This window comes from Phyllopteryx taeniolatus, chromosome 14, assembly GCF_024500385.1.
Source record: "Phyllopteryx taeniolatus isolate TA_2022b chromosome 14, UOR_Ptae_1.2, whole genome shotgun sequence".
NCBI classification, from domain to species: Eukaryota; Metazoa; Chordata; class Actinopteri; order Syngnathiformes; family Syngnathidae; genus Phyllopteryx; species Phyllopteryx taeniolatus.
This window is the reverse complement of record NC_084515.1, coordinates 5,780,138-5,800,021: the sequence shown is the minus strand read 5'-3', so window position 1 is coordinate 5,800,021 and position 19,884 is coordinate 5,780,138. Positions and strand designations below refer to the sequence as shown.

Sequence of the window (19,884 nt, the reverse complement as noted above, 5' to 3'; positions counted from 1 at the left end):
CATTGCGATCTCATAGGAACGTTGTAGAAGTGATCATTTGCAGAGATTTATAGGAGTGGGACTATTACTGTTCATACTTCTGTTGTGCCCACTAGTGTCTCATCCCTTTTGACTTAAGGTGTTGTGTACTGATATTTATCGGTTTTATACAGAAGTTAATCATTGTTGATTATTATTGTGAGAAATCATTAACATTACTAGTGTCTCCTAATCAATGAATATCAATTTTGAATTATGAATTTGTTATTTAGTGTGGATCAAACTAGTAGCCATTCGCAATAATCAGTACACAAGAAGTAGGTCTCAGTTTCAAAAAGATAGTTGGTACGGAAAGTATTCAGACCCCCTTAAATTTGTTTGATATATTGCAGCCATTTGCTAAAATTATTTAAGTTCTTTTCCCCCCCTCATTAATATACACAGAAAAAAATTGGAATTGTTGAAATTTTTGCAGATTAATTTATTAAAAACTGAAATATCACACAGCCATAAGTATTCAGACCCTTTGCTCAGTATTTAGTAGAAGCACCCTTTTGAGCTAATACAGCCATGAGTCTTTTTGGGAATGATGAATAACGTTTTTAAAACCTGGATTTGGGGATCCTCTGCCGTTCCTCCTTGCAGATCGTCTCCAGTTCTGTCAGGTTGGATGGTGAACGTTGGTGGACAGCCATTTTCAGGTCTCTCCAGAGATGTTCAATTGGGTTCAAGTCAGGGCTCTGGCTGTGGCATTCAGGAACAGTCACAGAGTTGTTCTGAAGCCACTCCTTTGTTATTTTAGCTGTGTGCTTAAGGTCATTGTCTTGTTGGAAGGTGACCTTCGGCCCAATCTGCCACCACCATGCTTCACTGTTGGGACTGTATTGGACAGGTGATGACCAGTGCCTGGTTTTCTCCACACATACCACTTAGAATTAAGGCCAAAAAGTTCTATCTTGGTCTCATCAGACCAGACAAGCTTATTTCTCACCATCTTGGAGTCCTACAGGTGTTTTATAGCAAACTCCATGCGGGCTTTCATGTGTCTTGCACTGAGGAGAGGCTTCCGTCGGGCCACTCTGCCATAAAGCCCCGACTGCTGGAGGGCTGCAGTGGTGGTTGACTTTCTAGAACTTTCTCCCATCGCCCGACTGCATCTCTGGAGCTCAGCCGCAGGGATCTGTGGGTTCTTCTTTACCTCTCTCACAAAGGCTCTTCTCCCCCGATTGCTCAGTTTGGCCGGACGGCCAGCTCTAGGAAGGGTTCTGATCGACCCAAAGGTCTTCCATTTAAGGATTATGGAGGCCACTGTGATATTAGGTAGAATATTTTTTTGTAACCTTGGCCAGATCTGTGCCTTGCCACAATTCTGTCTCTGAGCTCTTCAGGCAGTTCCTTTGACCTCATGATTCACATTTACTCTGACATGCACTGTGAGCTGTAAGGTCTTATATTGACAGGTGTGTGGCTTTCCTAATCAAGTCCAATCAGTGTAATCAAACACAGCTGGACTCCAATGAAGTTGTAGAACCATCTTAACGATGATCAGAAGAAATGGACAGCACCAGAGTTAAATATGAGTGTCACAGCAGGGGGTCTGAATACTTATGCTGTGTGATATTTCAGTTTTTCTTTTCGAATAAATTAGCAAAAATTTCAACAATTCCGTTTTTTTTCTGTCAATATGGGGTGCTGTGTGTACATTAATGAAAAAAAATGAACTTAAATGATTTTAACAAATGGCTGCAATATAAATAGTGAAATATTTAAGGGGGTCTGAATACTTTAATAAACATGAACCTGTCCCAGCTTTTTTGGAATGTGTTGCAGCCATAAAATTCTAAGTTAATGATTATTTGCTAAAAACAATAAAGTTTATCAGTTTGAACATTAAATATCTTGTCTTTGTAGTGTATTCAATTAAATATAGGTTGAACATGATTTGCAAATCATGTATTCTGTTTTTATTTATGTTTAACACAATGTCCCAACTTCATTGGAATTGGGGTTGTAATTTGTTGCTGGTGACTTGAAGAAACAGCTACCTGAACGCATTTTACCAAATATGTAGACCGCTCATTTTCTGTGTAGTGGAAAATAACTGGGGTATTGTTTTATCATACAATCCACAGTAAAGATGCAGAAACAAAACAAAAAATGCAAAGAAATGCACGGCTTTACTGTCGCCACACTATTTTTGTTATTTTCCGGAGTAAAAAGTGGATTTGATTGTTGCTTTTTATTTACACATTAAGTGTTAAGCGCTCAATGCATTGTGGGTTAATTATTTCTACCGACGTGCGCAGTCAAAAATCTTCATGAAGGTAAGGACTGACTCATCGAAGGACTTACAAAACTTCGCTTAAACATTTACAATGAAAAGTGAGAGCTTTCAACTTCGTCTGTGGTCTGGACTGCTCATGAGCTGGTTTAACCGGCTGCACCACTGACGGGTAAGTAAGTGCTTCTCCTCCCGTCAACCAACCGCAGCTTTCCTAGTTAAACAGCTATGTAATCTTGTCACTGGGAACAAAAATGTTCTCTCGTTTTTCGGCTGGCGACAAGTTCAGGGTGTAGCCCACCTCTCGCCCAGACTCAGCTGGGATAGGCTCCAGCTTGCCTCAGTATTGCATCTCTGCTTTTTGCAGATGTGGTTCTGTTGGCTTCATCAACCCGTGACCTCCAACTCTCACTGGAGCAGTTCGCAGCTGAGTGTGAAGCAGCTGGGATGAGAATCAGCACCTCCAAATCTGAGACCATGGTCCTCAGTCGGAAAAGGGTGGCGTGCCCTCTCCAGGTCGGGGATGAGATCCTGCCCCAAGTGGAGGAGTTCAAGTATCTTGGGGTCTTGTTCACGAGTGATGGAATAATGGAACAGGAGATCGACAGGCGGATCGGTGCAGCGTCTGCAGTGATGCGGACTTTGTATCGATCCGTTGTGGTGAAGAAGGAACTAAGCCGAAAGGCGAAGCTCTCGATTTACCGGTCGATCTACGTTCCTACCCTCACCTATGGTCACGAGCTGTGGGTCGTGACCGAAAGAACAAGATCCCGGATACAAGCGGCCGAAATGAGTTTCCTCCGCAGGGTGTCCGGGCTCTCCCTTAGAGATAGGGTGAGAAGCTCGGTCATCCGGGACGATCTCAGAGTAGAGCCGCTGCTCCTCCACATCGAGAGGAGCCAGATGAGGTGGCTGGGGCATCTGATTCGGATGCCTCCCTGGTGAGGTGTTCCGGGCACGTCCCATTGGGAGGAGACCCCGGGGACGACCCAGGACACGCTGGGGAGACTACATCCTTCGGCTGGCCTGGGAACACCTCGGGATCCCCCCGGAAGAGCTGGATGAAGTGGCTGGGGAGAGGGAAGTCTCAGCATCCCTGCTAAAGCTACTGTCCCCGCCACCAGACCTCGGATAAGCGGTAGAAAATGGATGGATGGAACAGGGAAGTACTTTGATGGACAGATAATAATGCTTAATTTGACTATTTATCATGGCCAGGACACTTTCACAAAGTTTTTTTTAAGAATTTGTAAATAAAGAATTTTGACGCAACTCTTGTATTGGAACCCACTCGCTCATTCACTGCCAGCCTATTTCAATTCTTTCAAATGAGCATGACATTACAGTATTTTATATTCATAAGGAACAAGTGAGAATTAAAGAAAATTCTATGGCCAATCTCTTTCACATTCACAAAAATGTTTAACTTTTTGAGAAGGTGTCCATGACGCAGATGGTGCGTAATATCTTAAAATAATGCAAGCCTTCAAGAACTGGCCATATCTTTAGGGATTTGATCTAATTTTAGGTGATGACATCCAACATAAAAGTTGTTTCTCACGGTGGATTTGGCTTAGGGCATTGTGTCTTTTGCGTCAGTATTTTTAAAAAAGCAACAACACAGAAACACATCCTCGTTTTCGCTTGCATCTTGTGACCTCATCACTCCATTTGCTAGCAGCACAATCACCCACAAGTTACACTACATGACGTAATTTGCCATCTTATATATATATATATATATATATATATATATCTCTCTTAGTGTATGAGTAATAGCGTTTCTCCTGTCACTGATTTCGCTTTACTTTAATGAACTTGACACAACCACTGCAATGTTCCAAGGATCTTAACAAAACTGGCACACAGAAATACAGTACATAGTACATGATCTAGAAAATGATACAAAAGCTACATGAAAGAATTACCTATTTAACACAATTTTCCATGTAGTATTTAGTTTCATTTGTTTGCCTTACCTCTGTGACAAAACATTTTGAGGAGTTTGTTCTCTTCATACTGTATCGGGGGTAGCAAGACAACGGGGATTGTGATGAAAACAGGAGTTAATCCATTTCAGATATGATGATGAATTCCTTGGCTGCCAGGTGTTCCAGGTGTTCTTTACCTCCTTACAATCTTCCACTATAAAATGTCCAGTGTCACAAGATTTTACTTTTCTTCTCTAGCCTGTTTGAGGCTAATTAGGAAAAAAATTGATCTATCTAGAAAAAGTAAAATGGCAAAAAGCCATCTGTAAAGCACAGCTGAAGGCCGGTGAACAAGTTGTGTGCATGACAGTGTAGTGCCACGATGTTGTGCTTATCTGACTGGGCAATCAAAGGACGTCATGTATCCAGAACTTCTGGTTGGGGCAGAATGTTCTGCCTAAAATCTTCCACGAAATATGTACAGAAAAACAAAGCTTCATATGGAATTGCTATTCCCATAAAATCTCAGAATGCTTTTAGTAATATGCTCTGCAAAAGTACTAAAATTACCAAGAATCCAAGAATTTGTGTTAGTGTGTTTCTGCAGTATATTCTGGTACCCATTAGTAAAATCTTCCATAACTACACCCTCAGGTTAGAGGGTAAAAATCAGCTGGCTCTTTTCAGGGGCTGAATATGAATCAATGAGTTATGATGCCGCGGCATGGTCGTCGACTGGTTAGCACATCTGCCTCAAAGTTCTGAGGATCGGGGTTCAAATCCCGGCCCCGCCTGTGTGCAGTTTGCATGTTCTCCCCGTGCCTGCGCATGTTTTCTCCGGGTCCTCCGGTTTCCTCCCACATAACAAAAACATGCATGGTAGGTTGATTGAAGTCTCTAAATTGCCCGTAGGTGTGAATGCGAGGGCAAATGGTTGTTTGTTTCTATGTGTCCTGCGATTGGCTGGCGACCAGTTCAGGGTGTACCCCACCTCTCACTAGCTGGGATAGGCTCCAGCATGCCCGCGACCCTAGCGAGGATAAGCGGTTCAAAAATGGCTGGAGTTATGGCGCCATCTCAAGTTCAAAGAGGTATATTAAAAGACAATGCTACAAACTCAAAGGTCATTTATCAAGTGCAAAATGTTACAGGCAAGCCTAGAAGGACATTTTTTAATACAGCTAACTATTTAAATCATAAGGTTTCAATGAATTGATCTGAAATCCTACATCGAAAAGCATTTGATGAATTCCCACAGTGTTACTGAAACGGACTTTTTGTTCGATAACCTACTAGTGTGCTAAATTATGAATGAAAAACTAGTGCTCAATGAATAAATGCTCAAATGGTTTTAAGGTCCGTCTACTTGTACGCTCATGGACCTCGTAGGACAACTTTGGCATACTGGTAGGAAAACTACATGTACTAGTGAGGCAAAACTGTGCCGTAATTGACATCCCCGCACAGGTAGCTCTTCTAGTGAAGTGCTAGATGTTAACTAGTGGAATTTTATAATGTCACAAGTACTACTAGTACTGAGCAGATTTCCACTAGTGCAGAGTTTTGCCTCCCTAGTAACATGTAGTTGTCCTAGTATGCTAAAGTTGTCCTACTAGTGAGGGAAAAGAGTGTACTTGTACATAGACTTGTTGGATGTAAAGGATATTGAATAAATGCTCAAAAGCTTGCCATGAAGTCGCTTGAACATTTATTTGCAAGACACTAGTTTTCATGGATGGATTGTCAGGGCAGAGGAGACACAAATTTAGATTTATGAACAATATGTGAGAGCACTAGGCCTTTTGTGAACACAGAAAGTCTTATTTCTTTGCGTTCAGCTCGTGAAAACTGGGAGCAAAAAAACAAGTCTGTATTTTATTTTTGTTCAGTGAAGTAGTACATGAACCTTAAGCTGGATATCATGGATATTGGCTAAATGCTCAAACAGCTCACATTGTGGCCACACCTGAACTATTGGGCACTCATTGCGAAGCTATGTTAGATCTCTCTCTGTCTGTGGCCGCCACCTCCACAGACCACAGGTTTGATGCCCTGCAAACACACAGTCAAGAGGTCGAAGGGCAACATTCTGAGTCAAGAAATTTCAATGCCACGGATACAAAGAGGCAATAAGTCTTTACCTTGTATATGCTGCAGACCAGAGGGAAGAGAGAAGTTGTGGCTTTCTTCTGCAGGTCATCTGTGTGCTCCTGTAAGTTTAGGTTTTGAAAAATTAAAAAGAGTTTCAACAGCTGACAGAAAGAGACTCCCTTTGAGAATCACAACTTGTATACGCTCATAAAAATTTTGCCTCTCAAACATTTTTAAAATGGTCAATTTGGTGCTTGCCACGAAGCAGCCACGCTTTGAAGACGAATGAGCCGAGTCTGGAGTTCATTTTAGAACGAACGCTTTTGTGTGAGTTACGTTCCAGACAGTAGTGTATATCCAGAACAGGTACAGTAATCGAATAAACATAGCAAAACACAAAAAAGACGAACAGTAGCAGTGTACAACTGTATACATAACTACTATAACGCTACATAGTGCTCTGGTTCTAGCTGCAGCAGAGGTGGGTAGCAAGAAAATCGTACGTAAGAGTACTGTTACTTTAGAATAATATCCCATAGGGAAAAAGCAGTCATTCAAATGACTTGAGTAACAGTATAACAGTAGAAAAAAAACTAAGTAATGAGTAACTTCTGATTTAATATTTTTAATCAGTGTATGAATGTCAATTAGACAAAAATATAAAACAGGAAAGTGCTCCATCAGATACTGCCCGAGAATATCACTAACTTAAACAAGAATGAATTAAATCTTTATAAAATTACGGCAAATTCAACCACCAAAATATGGTCTTAAATTAACTTCCTTTGTTTTCACTCGTAAAACAACAAACTCACCAGGCAGATATTATATAGAAAACCACCATGTTCAAACCAGAGTTTTTGTAGCCTGAAATTAGGGTTTTGGAATCTCTGTCACGAGGCCAATCCGATACATCTCTAGATACACAGGTTACGATTCGATTCATAAACGATATCTTTAAGTGTGGAACGATATACGGTTCAGTATGGGAGATACGATTCCGTGCGGAAACAATGCAATAGTTAACATTTGTTGATGTAGACGTTCAATCATAAAGAACCTTGAGTTGGCTCGACTTAACCCAGTTCTATAAAATGACATTTGTCTAACCCTTTTTTCCCCGAACATAAAAGACCACATTTGTTGCTTTATGGCACTGTAAAAAAAAATAATTAATAGACCACAACACTTCATTTTGTAGAGAAAATCTGCACAAAACAAACAATAATTAAGAGCCAAGGGGGGTCTAGCACACCGTGTCATTCATGCAAGGAGTGCCACTGCACAAACAATGCATTTTCTTTTCTTAAACAATCACACTGATTCAGTGAAGTCGTGATGACTAGCTTAGCTGGACTGGCGACTGGCTTCGGGACATAGCTGGCTGTGTGTGTCCTCTTGGTCGCAAAGTACCAACACTAAATGTATAAGTGGACTGAATGGCCTCGAGAAGAAGCATTTGTTTATTAGGTATATACAGTAGCCCATGGGAATTGTCGAGATGTATCCACCTCTGCCATATTGTCTGCATGTTTACAATCTCCGACGCACATTTCGCCGCCAGCCCCGGTGTCTAAGGCGAACTTGAGATAAGGTATGTAACGTTACGTTGCATTCAATATTTACAACTACAGAGGGAAATGTAGCATCTGTGAACGTTACTTTGCTATCTCTGTGAAAACAAAAGTAGCTTAACTATTGAAAAGCTTTTTTGATGTTGAAAGAGTGACGCTACAGAAAAATGCAGTTAAACTAGTAGTGTTGGTAGTGCCCACCACATCTGCTGTTTTTGGTTGTAAGCGTAACGTTACGTCCACGCCGCACAGCGCGAGAGCTCTCGCACTTGTTTTAAGAGATGAAAACTGTAAAGCCTGAGGCAATCGATTCATAGCCTCGGGATATCCAGTCCACAGCCCTACAACCAACCTAAGGATTCCTGGCGGATTTTGTATCGATTATGGAGTCTACCGATACAGTCGTAACTCTCACCTTCACGAACAGATATCCGGTTACATTGGTTTATCGATCCCTACACTACCTGAAATGTGTGCATTTTTAGGCAGACGCAGATCATAGCCAATTAAACGGATTTAATTTAAGGCCAGGCTCGTTCTTCCTACTCTAAACTACTCCGACAACTGCAATTCATCCCAAAAGTTATTTAAGTCAATGTAACAGGAGTAACTGTAGCCCGTTACCACCCACCTCTGATATAGAATGTATGTTGTGTGGACTGGGATAGTAGCCAAGCTCACCCCATTAATGGTCACCCAGGGTACAGACTGGTGTGGAGGATCCAGAGCTTCGGTCCTCAAGGCGTTCTGATGCAACAGCTGGTTTCCCACATCTCCAGTCACGCAGCTCATGAGGCGCTCCCAGCTCAACTCAGGACTGTACAGATGAACACACTGAGCACAGGGAAAACAAATTAAAACAGAGGTGAGAAAGGACGGAAAGCTATAACAAATCAACAGTTTCTTACAATCTTGGCAGCTGCAATGACATCAGTGGAGGCCTCCATACAGAAGATGATGAGGAACGCATTGTCACTCATGTTCAGTAAACATGTCTGACAAGACAGAAAATACACTTAATAACATAGGAGCGTGTCACTATTGCGACAACACGCTAACTGGCATTCCAAATGATCAAATCTGAGTGACAGAGCAGTACATTGACATGAAACTTTACCTGAATCATGTTGCCAAGGCACTCCTGTTCTCCATGCTGACACTTAAATACATACTTGCTCCCACTGGGTGTCTCCTGGTAGTCAAAAATATTTAGTCTTACAGAGAATCTTAAAAGTACAGATCCACCCCCGTTACGGCATTCATTTCACCCACCCATTCATTTTTCTACTTGCACTCGTTAGGGGCACGTGTGAGTTGGGGCCAGGGTACACCCTGGACTGGTCGCCAGCCAATCGAGTGTTTTAAGATTATAATGTAAGCGCGTCATGGAACGGACTGTGGTAGACCTTTGAGGTGCCACTGTATATGAGATTAAGCTGCTGTGAAATAATCAACAGGTTGCCTACAAGTCAGGGGCGATTCTAAGATCAGACGCTTAGGGGTGATGAGCTCCCAGCCAGACAAGCTCAATTTCACTTATATTTACATTTTAACAAATTTTATGAAAGCGAATCATAATACTTTTTAGAAAGGTCTGACTAAATAATCAAACCTGTAAGGTTATTTAAAAATGTTCAGCCAGAGCAAAAGAGGAATGGATGGGATTTATAAAAGAAACATTGCAACCCTACTAATTTGTGGAGGAAGATACACTACATTGCCAAAGGGACTCGCTCACCCATCCAAACAATCGGAATCAGGTGTTGCAATCACTTCCATGGCCACAGGTGTATAGGATCAAGCACCGAGGCAAGCAGACTGTTTTTCAAAACATTTGTAAAAGAATGGGTTGCCGTCAGGAGCTCAGTGAATTCCAGCGTGGAACTGTGAAAGAATGCCATCTGTGCAACAATAGTTGCTAATAATTGTTAATAGTCCAATAGTGAAATTTCCTCGCTTATAAATATTCCGCAGTCGACTGTAAACTGTATTATAAGAACTTGGACGCATTTGGGACAGACAGCAACTCAGCCACCAAGCGGTAGGACACGTAAACTGACAGAGCGGGGGTCAGCGGATGCTGAGGCACAAAATGCGAAGAGGTCATCAACTTTCTGCCGAGCCAATTGTTTGAGACCTCCAAACTTCCTGTGGCCTTCAGATTAGCTCAAGAACACTGCGCAGTGAGCTTCATGGAATGGATTTCCATGACTGAGTAGCTACATCCAAGCGCCACAAAGTGCAATGTAATGCAAAGTAAAGCATCGGATGCAATGGTGTAAAGCACGCCGTCACTGGACTCGAGAGCAGTGGAGACGCATTCTCTGGAGTGACAAATCACACTTCTCCGTCTGGCAATCTGATGGATGAGTCTGGGTTTGGCAGGTGCCAGGAGAACGCTAGTTGTCCGACTGCATTGTGCCAAATGTAAAGTTTGTTGGGGGGGGGGGGGGGGGGGGGGAGAAGAGATTATAGTGTGAGGTTTTTTTTCCAGGAGCTGAGCTTGGCCTCTTAGTTCCAGTGAGAGGAACTCTGAATGCGTCAGCATACCAACTTTGTGGGAACAGTTTGGAGCTGGCCCCTTCCTCTTCCAACATGACTGTGCACCAAGCAAGGTCCATAAAGACATGGAAGACAGAGTCTGGTGTGGATGAACATGACTGGCCTGTTCTAGTCCTGACCTCAACCCAAGAGAACACCTTTGGGATTAATTAGAGCAGAGACTGAGAGCCAGGCCTTCTCGTCTAACATCAGTGTGTGATCTCACAAATACGCTTCTGGACGAGTGGTCAAAAACTCCCTACACGCGCTCCTAAACCTTGTGGACAGCCTTCTTAGAAGAGTTGAAGCTGTTATAGCTGCAAAGGGTAGACCTACGTCATATTTAACCCTATGGATTGGGAATGGGATTTTACTTAAATTCATGTGTGACTCAAGGCAGGTGAGTAAATACTTTTGGCAGTTTTGTGTAACGCAATTTGATACAGCAACACTTCTACATACACATACACAGTATCTATTTTTTTCTGGAGTAAACCAACCCTCTTGTAGTGAGTACTGAAAATACCCAAAAATTGACCTCTGAGTTTTGTGGGATTTTTATATGAAATGCAATTCACAACATGTAAAATTAACATTAACAGTAATTGACTTTTGTGAATACTTTAAATACCAACCATAAATATATGGAATCCTCTCTTTGCCCCTCCCTCTCTCTGTCCTAATAGGAGTTATTTTCATGGGCATCCATTCAGCTAGCTTGTCAGTAGCACCTTGGCTTTAATATTAACATGCACATGACACAACAACCAGCTTCTCTCGTTCCAATTCAAACAGAGGACAGTGTATGTAGTCTCTTACCAGCTGACATTTTCTAGCTAGAAAAAAAACATCAGTTAACTCCTACCTAACCACAAACAGTTACCCAAGATTAAATGCAGCAAAAATGAGCACTGGTAATGATAATAGTGTGTTGGTATTAGGGCTGGGCGATGGGACATCACATCATAAATAAATTCTTAAAAAATGATTTTTCTCCCTTATTTTGTCTCTGATAGATGAGGTATACCTATGATGAAAATTATAGGCCTCTCTCATCATTTTAAGTGGGAGAACTTGCACAATTGGTGGCTGACTAAATACTTTTTTGCCCCACTGTATATTGAGAAAGGCAGGCACGGGAAACATCTCCATACGGGACGTGTATTTGCATATTATAAGGCTCATATCCATTTGTAATTTGTATACGATAGTAGACCTACGTAAGAGGTAAAATATCACCAAACTTGACAGAGGCATCAAGTATTTAAGAGTGAGATGCAAGTTATTACCCAATGTGAGATTTATATTTTGTTTGTTTGTGCCAAACATCATTAAATATTAATATATATAGTATAATATCTTGCAAAACAAGTTATTACAAACTGTCTAACCATTACTATATAAAGTGCTGGAAGCAAACATGGTCGTTCAGTCTGGTTCCTTGTGTCACGTAATGTGGCTGCACGTAAGCTTTCAATTAGCTTTATGTGTCTTTAAGAGGCTGTAAAAGCTCTAAGAATCCTTCCTTGACAATCTCTTCGTACAGTCCATAACGCAATACGACACTACTATTGATCAATTAATAGAAATAAGCGTGCATAACCCGATAACCCGTGGTGGGTTTTGACTTCCATAGGCTTTCTGCCAACCGAGACACCATGTGACCATTTGGTGACGGCACGGCAAACGCTCCCATTCATAGCCGCAACTCGTAGTTAGCTGGTGCGGCACATGATGCGTATGCATTTTTATACTGGGGCTGATATGATGATGCCATCAAGAAGCGTAATTGCGATTGGTGAGTAGAGTCCAACACTATACCTTCGGCCAAATCTAAACTTTCTAGCGAATATACCATTTATACCACGCAGCCCTAGTTGATATTGAGTGATCAAAGTTTAGAAATATTCCACATATCCTGGTTGTAGCCAAGTAGCTTCTTACATCATAACTGCATACAAATGGAAGGTAGGTATTGCTTTGTGCAGCGTGCTCAGAGCCCAGTTGGGGCAATACAGTTGGGGAGCGGTGGGAGGGATTCAATGGAACAAACCACTTTTGAGGCAAGGCGGGGTATGTATTCTTGTCGAAATGTTACGTTTCAACCAAGTACTGTCTGGTTATGTACTTTTCTAGCTTATTTAAAAAGGACAAATCTCAAATTTTAGCAGTGCTGGGATTCAATTTAGGGGTGCTTGAGCACCCCCGAAAATGCCTATGCCGTAATCGTCCTCCCGTGACAACATTATAGTGAAAACTAAAAACAGTATACCAGATAATAGCCCCGTGTACCTGTGCATTGCCAAAGGCAACCAGTTGGACAGACAGGATGTCCTGCAGCAGCACCCATGTGGGGTACAGCACCTGCGTGAGATACATTATGCAGTCGGGACACAGACTCTCATAGTAGACAGCCAACTGGACAGCTTCTGCTGCCTGACGTGATCTGGTCAAGTTGCCATGGAGACACCGTTGCAACACCTGCACAAAAAAAGGCAAAGGGTTCCATGATGTTGGAGTCCACTCAAAGATATATGTTTGACTACAAACGTACATTTTGGTGTATTAGATAGATAGACGGCACAGTGAGCGACTGGTTAGTGCGTCAGCCTCACAGTTCTGAGGACCCGGGTTCAATCCCCGGCCCCGCCTGTGTGGAGTTTGCATGTTCTCCCCGTGCCTGCGTGGGTTTTCTCCGGGCCCTCCGGTTTCCTCCCACATCCCAAAAACATGCATGAATTGGAGACTCTAAATTGCCCGTAGGTGTCAATGTGAGTGCGCCTCCTGCCCGATGACAGCTGGGATAGGCTCCAGCACGCCCGTGACCCTAGTGAGGAGAAGCGGCTCAGAAAATGGATGGATGGAGATAGATAGAGTGGATATAAAAAGTCGCTCACCCCTGTTCAAAAGCCAGTTTTTTGTGATATAGGGGGGGGGGGGGGGGGAATAGGCCAAAATAAATCATTTCAATAGTTTTTCCATCATTAACGCATTCCCTGCCAATGCCGCCCAAAGCAGTCATTCGGGAATCGAGCTATTCCCTGCCAATGCAGTCTAAAGACGTCAATGGCGTTTTTTAATGGGAATGGGTGGGGGAGGGTCTTGTGGAGTTTGTGTGTGATCGTCAAGCCTCTGGAAAACTGCAATGAGGAATGGCACCCTGTCGAGGGCAACAATGCCTTGAGGTGAACATCCCTTCCTCAGAGAAAGGAGGAGGACGAGGCAGGGAAAAGGAGACAAGAAGATGCAAGCATAATGACGGAAAAGAGGGAAGACAAAATGGAACTACGGTACTAGAAATTTATTGCGCCAAGGCAAGAAAAATATTCCTGCGACTGACAGGAATGACACCTTAGATCATCCGGGGGAAATAAAGGATAACGCTCTGAGCCGATCCCTTTTTGGCAAAGCTATCGTCGAAAATGCCAGGCAATTGTCAGCTGATCGTCTGCCGACCAGGATTTGAGTCAACGGGATCCGGAATCATCAGATGAGTGAACTCCCATTGGATCGCCTGGAAGCAGCCAAGCTTCATCCCGAGATCCTCTGGATGATAATTGAGACGAAGGTAACTCGTTTACAGCCAGCGTTAGCTACATTTAGCGATCAAACACTCTCCTTCAATCCTTGTTACATAAACATAATTTAGCCTCACACTAGTTCACATTACAATGTAACATCTGTTGCCAGTACTGATTTCAATTTTCCATTTCCAGCTCATCCATCTTGCAGTAATGGAACACCCGCGAGTCGGACGTCTTTTAGGCTTGCGACAAAGTAATATTTTTTTTACCCTTGCAAAACACATCAATAAAAAGTATTCTCTTGTAATCGTATCCATTTTTTAAAATTTATAGGTTATGCATTCAGCAGATGTTCAAATCCCATTCCAGTACGCAATGCAAACAAAAAAGGTAACAAAGCTTTTTTTTTTTTCCTCCACGCCCCAGTACAGCAATTTCAACGACGCATGTTTATCGTAATAATTATATTTCGAAACTGCACAGGTTGTGCTTCAAGCAGAAGGGGGGACTGGTTTCCAGGAGAATGACAACCACACAAAATCCCATTCATCACCACCAAAGAATAAAATCCAGATGTGGGGAAAACCTTGGTAGATTTTATGCACAAGGTAATAAAAACCTGGACTATTGAGCAAACGGTAGAGGAGGAAGAAAGTGCAGTTGAGGGAGCCGCAGTCGTACATGCATTTTTGTCTAATGTAAATTCTGTGCATAGTTGTACTTGTAAATAAATATTTTTTTCTGTCAAAAGTACTTTCTCAGTGTTGTTTTATATTCAGTAGTTTGAGATATACACTAAAGAAAACAAATATTGGTGTCAAAGTCATTATTCTGCTTGATCTGTCTGCTTTCACAAAAAGGCTGTTTTATCAGTTTTTTTCCCTTTAGAAACAGATTTGGCTGAAACTATCCTATACTTGACTGCTGATTACGAAATAACGGTATAAGCTAGAGACAAACTTTTTTTTCTGATGAAAGAAGAGAGTCTGATCTTTCTCTTGTTGGTTTTGGTGTTAACATAGTCATAGTAGACAATATTCTGTGGGGCTTGAAAAATGAGACCATCTGAGACCATGGTCCTCAGTCGGGAAAGGGTGGCATGCCATCTCCAGGTCGGGGATGAGATCCTGCCCCAAGTGGAGGAATTCAAGTATCTTGGGGTCTTGTTCACGAGTGAGGGAAGAATGGAACGGGAGATCGACAGGCGGATCGGTGCAGCGTCTGCAGTGATGCGGACTTTGTATCGGTCCGTTGTGGTAAAGAAAGAGCTAAGCCGAAAGGCGAAGCTCTCAATTTACCGGTCGATCTTCGTTCCTACCCTCACCTATGGTCATGAGCTGTGGGTCGTGACCGAAAGAACAAGATCCCGGATACAAGCGGCCGAAATGAGTTTCCTCCGCAGGGTGTCCGGGCTCTCCCTTAGAGATAGGGTGAGAAGCTCGGTCATCCGGGAGGATCTCAGAGTAGAGCCGCTACTCCTCCGCATTGAGAGGAGCCAGATGAGGTGGCTGGGGCATCTGATTCGGATGCCTCCCGGACGCCTCCCTGGTGAGGTGTTCCGGGCATGTCCCACCGGGAGGAGACCCCGGGGACGACCCAGGACGCGCTGGAGAGACTACATCCTTCGGCTGGCCTGGGAACGCCTCGGGATCCCCCCGGAAGAGCTGGATGAAGTGGCTGGGGAGAGGGTAGTCTGGGCGTCCCTGCTGAAGCTACTGCCCCCGCGACCCGACCCGGATAAGCGGTAGAGAATGGATGGATGGATGGATGGCTTGAAAAATGAGTGAAATTGCTCGAAAATGCCTGACATTCTGAGGGTTCCCTTTTCAGGAAACGACTGGCAAGTGAATGAGTTAACGTGACCTATAGCCTGTACAACTCAGTCCTGGAACCATACTGACAAACCTTTTGAATTATGGCGAAAAAAAGTTTAACCTTGGGGTACAAACCTTTGCCAAAATCCACTCCCGGGCGGATGTGGGCAATGTGTTACGGTGCAATGAAACCAAGGTTGAACATTTGCATTTTGCACCTTTCAGACAGTCGGTAGCCTACTGTTGTACTTGTAAGTACATAAATCAGTAGCCTACTACTTACACTGACCACGGTTTCCTTATTTCACACAATTATCTGTACTTCTATTTAAATACAGAGTGTGAGTACTTTTGCCACCTCTGAATGTGACTGGTTAGGGTTTAGGGTGAAGATAAGGTATTTATTATATGGCGTCATCACGTGCTGAGATTTGCGGTAGAAACTTGCTTAAAAGGAGCGTGAAATAATGTTTCAATATCTTTATACAAAATACAAACGTTTCAGACAATGTTTGACTTTCTTGCAAACATCTTGAGAAATCCATATAAAGAATATAAAGTTTAAAAAAAAAAAAGAGCTCATTAATGATCTCACCCCGCACTGGGCAGCTGATTTTGGAGACGAGCACCACTGTGACGGAGGGTGAGGACATGACGAAGACAGAGCGATACATCTGGATTTAAAGTATATGATAAATGTCAATATAAGCAGAAAAGCCACCTTCATCTTCCAACACTACACTGTAAACTAAGTCAAGTTTACTGAAAGCACGTCGTGACAACTTCTGCAAGAGCTCGGCGAGCGTTTCCTTGTTTTTGGCTCTGCCATCTTTGATTGGCTCGCCGTGTGATTACATAAACGACGTCACCTGTAGCCAAGTAAATTACAAACATGGGGTGGGAAAAACATATACAGTGTTCCCTCGCCACTTCGCGCTTCACGTTTTGCGGCTTCAGTGCTTCGCGGGTTTTTCATTCTAAATTTAAAAAAATAAAAAATAAAAAATACAGCCATATTGCGGAAAGACGCGTTGTTCCATGTTGATGTGCGTGAGAGAAGGTTTCCCTGCTTGCCAAACAAAGAGATGAGTTGACTCAGACGCTTTGTACATGCCTGTACATGATTGGTTCCCGACGCGACATCGACCAATGAGAGCACGAGTGGATTTATCCCATTGGTGCAGGTTCGGCCCCAGGCGCTCACATTCGAGCCCCACCTCCAGGCCTGGCTCCAGAGGGGGGCCCCAGTGACCCAGGTCCGGGCAAGAGAAACTGATTTCCATTTGTGTTATTCATCATGGGTTTTTTTGGAGCCGCGCTTTGTCTGGTCCCTCATGGTGCCATGGGTGACCCTACCAGGGGTGTGAAGCCCCAGACAACTTAGCTCCTAGGATCATTGGGACACACAAACCCCTCCACCACGATAAGGTGAAGGCTCAAGGAGGGGCTACACATGTCCCTTTTAAGATAAATTGAACTGAACAAACAGTTTTTGCTGGCTTCTGATTTCAAAACTAGTTATCCATCAATTTGTTCTGTAAATGTAATAATATGAGGCGACCATACATTTACAGTGGGTACGGAAAGTTTTTGGACCCCCTTAAATTTTTCACTCTTTGTTATATTGCAGCCATTTGTTATCATTTAAGTTCGTTTTTTTCCCCTCATAATGTACACACAGCACCCCATATTGACAGAAAAAAATGTAATTGTTGAAATCTTTGCTGATTTATTAAAAAAGAAAAACTGAAATACACAGCCATAGGTATTCAGACCCTTTGTTGTGACACTCATATATTTAACTCAGGTGCTGTCCATTTCTTCTGCTCATCCTTGAGATGGTTCTACTGATTGGACTTGATTAGGAAAGACACACCCCTGTCTATATAAGACCTTACAGCTCACAGAGCAAATGAGAATGATGAGGTCAAAGGAACTGCCTGAAGAGCTCAGAGGCAGAATTGTGGCAAGGCACAGATCTGGCCAGGATTACAAAAAAAATTCTGCTGCACTTAAAGTTCCTAAGAGCACAGTGGCCTCCATAATCCTGAAATGGAAGATGTTTGGGACGATTAGAACCCTTCCTAGAGCCTAGAACCCAAAGATCACTGTGGCTGAGCTCCAGAGATGCAGTCGGGAGATGGGAGAAAGTTCTAGAAAGTCAACCATCACTGCAGCTCTCCAGCAGTCAGGGCTTTATGGCAGAGTGGCCCAACGGAAGCCTCTCCTCAGTGCAAGACACATGAAAGCCCGCATGGAGTTTGCTATAAAACACCTGTAGGACTCCAAGATGGTGAGAAATAAGATTCCGGCTTTAAGTCAGGGCTCTGAAGATGCCGGTCCGACTTGGCAGGCCCAAACGAATTGTGAGGGTCTGCTGGGAACGTCTTGAGGAATCCCCTGTCAGAAGGAGTTTCAACTTCCACCTCCGACAGAACTTTGTTCACATTCCAAGGGAGGCGGGGGACATTGAGTCCAAGTGGACCATGTTCCGCGCCTCCATTGCTGAGACGGCCGACCGGAGCTGTGGCCGTAAGGTGGTCGGTGCCTGTCTTGGCCGCAATCCCCGAACCCGTTGGTGGACACCAATGGTGAGGGATGCCGTCAAGCTGAAGAAACAGTACTATCGGGCCTGTTTGGCCTGTGGGACTCCTGAGACAGCGGATGGATACCGGCTGGCCAAGCGGAATGCAGCTTTGGTGGTCGCTGAAGCAAAAACCCGGGAATGGGAGGAGTTCGGCTTCATCAAGTTGTGATCGCCAACTCTCACTGAAGCGGTTCGCAGCCGAGTGTAAAGCACCTGGAATGAGAATCAGCACCTCCAAATCTGAGACCATGGTCCTCAGTTGGAAAAGGTTGGCGTGCCCTCTCCGGGTCGGGGATGAGATCCTGCCCCAAGTGGAGGAGTTCAAGTATCTTGGGGTCTTGTTCACGAGTGAGGGAAGAATGGAACGGGAGATCGAGAGGCGGATCGGTCCAGCGTCTGCAGTGATGCGGACTTTGTATTTGTCCGTTGTGGTAAAGAAGGTGCTAAGCCGAAAGGTGAACCTCTCAATTTACCGGTCGATCTACGTTCCTACCCTCACCTGTGGTCACGAGCTGTGGGTCTTGACCAAAAGAACAAGATCTCGGATACAACCGGCCGAAATGAGTTTCCACCGCAGGGTGTCCGAGCTCTCCCTTAGAGATAGGGTGAGAAGCTTGGTCTTCCGGGAGGATGTCAGAGTAGAGCCACTGCTCCACATCGAGAGGAGCCAAATGAGGTGGCTGGGGCATTTGATTCGGATGCCTCCCGGACGCCTCCCCGGTGAGGTGTTCCGGGCACGTCCCACCGGGAGGAGACCCCAGGGACGACCCGGGACACGCTGGAGAGACTACGTCTTTCGGCTGGCCTGGGAATGCCTCGGGATCCTCCCGGAAGAGCTGGATGAAGTGACTGGGGAGGGGGAAATCTGGGCGTCCCTGCTAAAGCTACTGCCCCCGCGACCCGACCTCGGATAAGCGGTAGAAAATGGATGGATGGATGGAGATGTGTAACAAATAATGCTTGCAATATGTTAAAACACATTTAAAAGTGAAGACAGTTTGGAATTTTGGCTTTTTTTTTTGTTGTTTTTTTTTTTTTTGCAAAAAACATGAATTCAATCCTTTGCTTTCGTGGCCCACCTATAATGATGTGGCTGCCCTGATCTGGCCCCCGGGACTCAAGTTGGACACCTGTGGTCTGGCCCATTGTTAATATGGTGTAAAACAACAACAACAAAAACTGTGCTTTTCTTATTAAAAAACAAGGACATTCTAAGTGAATCCCAAACGTTTGAATGGCAGTGTATGGATACAGTGGATATAAAGTCTACACTTAAAAATGTTTCCCACTATTAATATGTGACCTATAACCTGTACAATTCAATGGAAAAAAATAATAATAATCTTTTCGAGGAGGGAAGTAAAAATTAACAGCTGAGATAATGTGGTTGCACAAGTGTGCACACCCTCTTATAACTGAGGATGTGGCTGTGTTCAGAATCAACCAGTTACATTCTAACTCATGTTAAATGGGAGTCAGCACACACATGCCAGCATTTAAAGTGCCCATGATAAAACCCAAGTTCAGCAGATATAGTGGGCTTTTGATGATATATATTTATA

At 43.6% G+C, this 19,884-nt stretch overlaps 2 protein-coding genes and 1 long non-coding RNA gene across 3 annotated transcripts in view; 1 reads left to right on the top strand and 2 right to left on the bottom strand.

The window, feature by feature from the left end:
• pde4ca (phosphodiesterase 4C, cAMP-specific a) overlaps positions 1 to 5,748 on the bottom strand; it is a 79,035-nt gene extending 73,287 nt beyond the window's left edge. The window contains exon 1 of the mRNA XM_061796702.1: positions 4,240 to 5,748. The gene's annotated coding sequence lies outside the window, so the exon portion shown is untranslated. The remainder of the gene's footprint in view (positions 1 to 4,239) is intronic.
• A 134-nt stretch (positions 5,749 to 5,882) lies between these two features.
• Positions 5,883 to 16,575, bottom strand: ifi30a (IFI30 lysosomal thiol reductase a). Its single transcript, XM_061796705.1, has 7 exons — positions 16,331 to 16,575; positions 12,690 to 12,878; positions 8,974 to 9,048; positions 8,765 to 8,851; positions 8,538 to 8,690; positions 6,333 to 6,401; positions 5,883 to 6,243 (listed from the first exon to the last, which is right to left on the bottom strand). The coding sequence occupies exons 1-7, from the start codon at positions 16,460 to 16,462 to the stop codon at positions 6,190 to 6,192; spliced, it is 759 nt and encodes a 252-aa protein (XP_061652689.1). The 5' UTR covers positions 16,463 to 16,575; the 3' UTR covers positions 5,883 to 6,189.
• LOC133488614 (uncharacterized) lies at positions 13,497 to 14,596 on the top strand. The gene is made up of 4 exons (XR_009791703.1): positions 13,497 to 13,965; positions 14,114 to 14,174; positions 14,255 to 14,311; positions 14,405 to 14,596. It is a non-coding gene; the product is annotated as an uncharacterized LOC133488614 (long non-coding RNA).
• Positions 16,576 to 19,884: the final 3,309 nt, after the last annotated feature.

Excerpts from the sequence above, each read along its gene's own strand:
- ifi30a (XM_061796705.1), bottom strand. The coding sequence starts at position 16,462 with ATGAAGGTGGCTTTTCTGCTTATATTGACATTTATCATATACTTTAAA. Across the intron at positions 8,852-8,973 it reads GCCTTGGCAACATGATTCAG|ACATGTTTACTGAACATGAG; the intron begins GTAAAGTTTCAT and ends CTGTCTTGTCAG. Across the intron at positions 6,402-8,537 it reads CCTGGGTGACCATTAATGGG|GAGCACACAGATGACCTGCA; the intron begins GTGAGCTTGGCT and ends CTAAACTTACAG.